The sequence below is a fragment of the Hibiscus syriacus genome, unplaced genomic scaffold, assembly GCF_006381635.1.
Source record: "Hibiscus syriacus cultivar Baekdansim isolate YM2019G1 unplaced genomic scaffold, ASM638163v2 tig00110556_pilon, whole genome shotgun sequence".
NCBI classification, from domain to species: Eukaryota; Viridiplantae; Streptophyta; class Magnoliopsida; order Malvales; family Malvaceae; genus Hibiscus; species Hibiscus syriacus.
This window is the reverse complement of record NW_024062779.1, coordinates 4,870,438-4,874,651: the sequence shown is the minus strand read 5'-3', so window position 1 is coordinate 4,874,651 and position 4,214 is coordinate 4,870,438. Positions and strand designations below refer to the sequence as shown.

The 4,214-nt window shown below is 36.9% G+C and overlaps 1 protein-coding gene across 1 annotated transcript; it reads left to right on the top strand.

Moving 5' to 3' along the window:
- The first annotated feature begins 216 nt into the window (after positions 1-216).
- Positions 217-1,453, top strand: LOC120131526. Its single transcript, XM_039148506.1, has 3 exons — positions 217-298; positions 441-570; positions 779-1,453. The coding sequence occupies exons 1-3, from the start codon at positions 217-219 to the stop codon at positions 912-914; spliced, it is 348 nt and encodes a 115-aa protein (XP_039004437.1). The 3' UTR covers positions 915-1,453.
- The last annotated feature ends 2,761 nt before the right edge of the window (positions 1,454-4,214 follow it).

Below are 4,214 nucleotides of genomic sequence, written 5' to 3'. Positions count from 1 at the left end.
TTCAAGGAAATGAAGAATCGGAGTGACATAGGTCACTAGGTTATTAGTGACAATAAGTGATGAAATATAAGTTTGTTATTATTTTCAGTAACAAGCTTATATACTGCTGGAGACCACTTGATCCTTATCTAAAAAACTAGTTTCTTGTAGTATTTGCTTATTTCCTTTTCTTTTGGGCGCAGGGGAAGGATATTTTCTAAGTGTCTGTGCAAATGCATGGATCAGGGAAAGCTTATTGTGATTTCTCGTTCAGGGGGGAAATTTACATTTAGTGATGATGGTTCCTTGTCATATTGTGGTGAAGAAGCTCATGCGATTAATATAACCACTGAAAGCAAATTTGATGAGTTGAAAGCAGAAATGGCAGAGATGTGGAATTATGATCTGGATTCCTTGACCATCAAATACTTTCTTCCACACAACAAAAAAATGCTTATCAGTTATCACAGTTTCTAACTACAAAGACCTGCAACACTTGCTGGATCTTCATGGAAACTCGGAAACTGTGGATATTTATGTCTTAACAAATGAGAATCAAACAAGCGACCAGTTGTCTACGTCCCACAGTAGGTAGTATTCACTTTACTATGCTTAGGTAATGAGGAATTGTAGTGTTTCCTACCCAGAATAAATATGATGCCTTTTGGACTTGTGGTTTTAACTAAATTCATCTTCAAGCTAACATCATTAGGTAACCAGGTCCAACCCTATGGTTGAATAATGTGATTATCTTGTATAACCCTTTTAATCTTATATGGTTTTGGTGGATTCATTGCAGGTCTGGAATGGTGGATGAGCCCGTGACTCCTACTAGTATTTCTCATGCTGCTTCAATTTCTGGAGACACTAAGCAGCTTGATTCGTTGGCTTCTCTTACTAGAGATATGGACAATCCAAACAAATTTTACTCCTGAAGTTCCTAATGCTAATGCACTTCAGAAACTTGTTAAATCATGGGAGAATTGTTTAACTGGTCTGGAGCAATGGTTCAATAATGCTCACGATTTTTGTGTTGCTCTGAATAAGTTATCCACAGCTCATGGATTTGATATACCTTTAAGACTAATAGGTCTTGGTATATAATCACAAAATGCAGAGCTGAAGGTTGCCATTGGACCATTAAAGATGCAAGGTTATCTACCACAAAGTTGTTTCTGATTGAAAAGATATGTGAAACTCATACATGCGGTGCAGGAAAAAGTTCATCTGGGCATCCCAAGGTTTCTAGTAAATTGGTCAAGTTTCTTGTGAAGGAAAGATTACGAGCTCCACCTAATGCTAAACCAAGGGAAATTATTAATGGAATATGGATTCAAAGCAAGTTATGCACATGTGTGGCGCGGACTAGAGTCTACCAAAGAGAAGCCTCAAGTTCCATATGATGAGGGTTACAATCAGTTACCTAGTCTGTTTAAGCAGATTGTCGAGAACAATCCTGGTAGCGTAGCAACTCAGTCATCAGGGAGGACACTTAAGCTTCCATCTTCTAGTTGTTGCATTGCAAGCTTCATTACATGGCTGCCGCCCCCTCCTTTTCCTTGACACTGTGACCATAAAATCAAAAATATCAATCTGAGCTGCTGACTGCTACAGCTTTGGACGGAAATGATAATTGGCATTGGTTTTTGGTTCAGCTGAAATCTGCACTTTCAATAATCCAACCAGTAACGTTTGTAGCAGACAGACAGCTTGGGCTTAAAAAGCCTATTTTGGTGATCTTTAAGAATTCATGGTTATTGTCTCTATCATCTGATAGAGGGATTAAAAGGGGATTTCAGTGGCTTGAATACTGAAGTTCTTCAAGTAATTATCACACATTTCTATGATGCTGCTCATGCAATTACACTTGATGGATTCAGGAAATCTATCGAGAACATCAGAAATATTTCACCAGAGGCTTGTGAGTGGATCTTACAAAGTGGACCTGAACAGTGGTCAAATGTCCTTTTTCAAGGTCATCGATATGGACATTTTTTATCAAAAGATGCAGAGACATTTTATAGTTGGATAACTGAACTTCCGGTTATACCGATTGCCAAGTTGATTGAGACCATTTGCTGTAAGATAATGGAATTGATGAGTACTCAAAAGTCAGATTCATGCCAATGGTTGAAAAAATTAACTCCTGCTGTGGAGTTCAAATTATAACAAAATATTTTGAAAGCTAACATGCTTCAAGTGACATTGTCACATGGTAACACTTTCAAAGTCTTGACAGTTTGAATGAAATATATGCAGCGAACAGTGATCTATGGGATTCTAGCTGCGAGGAATGGTAACTGAAGGGCTTTCCATGTTACCATGCTGTTGCTGTCCTACAGCAATTAGGAAAGAGTTTATATCATTATTGCTCCGATTACTTCACGGTTGATGCTTTCTGGTCGACGTACTCAAACTCTATAAACCCTTTTGCAACAGCAGTTATGGCTGTACAAAAGAAATCATCTACAATTGAAGTACGCCCTCCTGCTCTCCGTCATGTCTCCGTCACTCCTAAGAGGAAAAAGAACAAAAATATATACATGGACCCTTTAAGCGGTTATTGCAATGCAGCAAGTGCCAAAGAGCCGGGCACAATTCGACAAACAAGCCATATATTCTCATAGCTGTATCAAAGTCGCGTTGGATATGTAAGATAGCTTTTGATAAGGCAAGATCAGTTATGTAATTTAGGTGTCTTCTTGGGAGTTATTGATACTAGGGATGAGATGGAGCAGGATAGAGATGGCTAACGTTAACTTTTGTGGAGACTCAAATATCAGGTGAGACATGCAGGAATTGTGCATCTTACTTCTGCATTGCTAATATTTATGTATCATTGTAGTTTTTAATTATAAACCCATTGTTATGAATGTTGTATTCGAGTTGTTTGACTTGTTTCACAATAAATAAATAGTAATAATAAAGTTGGAAGAATGGTTGGATTTTTAATAAAAAAATATATAATTTACAGATCAATATTGTTCATGATTAATAAAAGTTCGAATCTTACCACTGTCACTCTTAGTGAGCAATACGTTACTTCTTATGTAAATCCCAATTAAGTTTAAGTATACCCTAGTCTTGGACTAAAGGAGCCACCCTTGATATAAACTTTATTGTAGCAAAAATAAAATAAAATTACATATGTATGATTTTTTTAGTTTCGCTTAGTAAACTAATAAGTAATAATAGATGGGTTTTGTAAAAAAAAATCTCTAAAACAAGTGGCTAAAAGTTATTAGTTGATACCTATCCTGTAAAAATTGTTCAATAAATAATAGATAGATTCTTTTAATTAATAAATTTACATATATATAAATAATAATATTGGTGTAAATATCATTAACGCCTGTATTTAAAAAAAATAATCCCAATTTCTATTCTTACTCTTTTTTTTTTTGAATGTGGGTGAGAAAAGTCAAAGAAACCAACGAACACCATGCAGTTTCAAAGCAAACCAGCCTCTATATTAACTATACATTCTGCAGTAGCAAGGGGGCTCTGGAACATTTGAATACCTCCTGAATAGCTCCACGCCGGTCTCACCAAGCAATCGGCCGCCTTGTTTCCTTCGTGAGGCACAACTCCGAACTTCAATTCCCAGTCTCTTTCCTGCAAATCATAGATGTGAGGACCAAGCGAAGAAGCAACAATGAACCTGGGATCTCTATCAACCACCGCCAATGTCTCCCTGCTATCAACTTCAACCCACAACTTTCTTATACCTGCGTCCCATGCCATGCGAAGGCCTTCGTAAACGCCCCAAAGTTCAGTATCCAAAACGGAGCAAAGACCAACTTGCTTGACAAACCCGACGATCCATCTTACTTGGTGATCGCGAATAAGGCCGCCACAAGCAGCCCTTCCACAATTTACTTTGTGTGCACCATCCGTGTTGAGTTTAGAATATCCCACTGGTAGGGGCAACCACACCACATTTCGATCAGTCGGAGCAGACACTGGATCAAGCCTCGCCACCCTCTACATATTCACTCTTATAGTCTCCGAGTAGTTAATTTTGTTAGTTTATAATATTAAAAAAATAATTTTTTTATAATCACGAGTATCCAATATAGTAATCAACTAATTTAAATTGAGTTTTGTAGAGGTCCAATATAAGATCAACATTTATAACTCAATTTGTTCCATTCACAAACGTCAATATTCAAACATCTTACTTTACTTAAAGAATTTCGTATTTTATCTCACTAGATCAACTTATTGTTGATAAA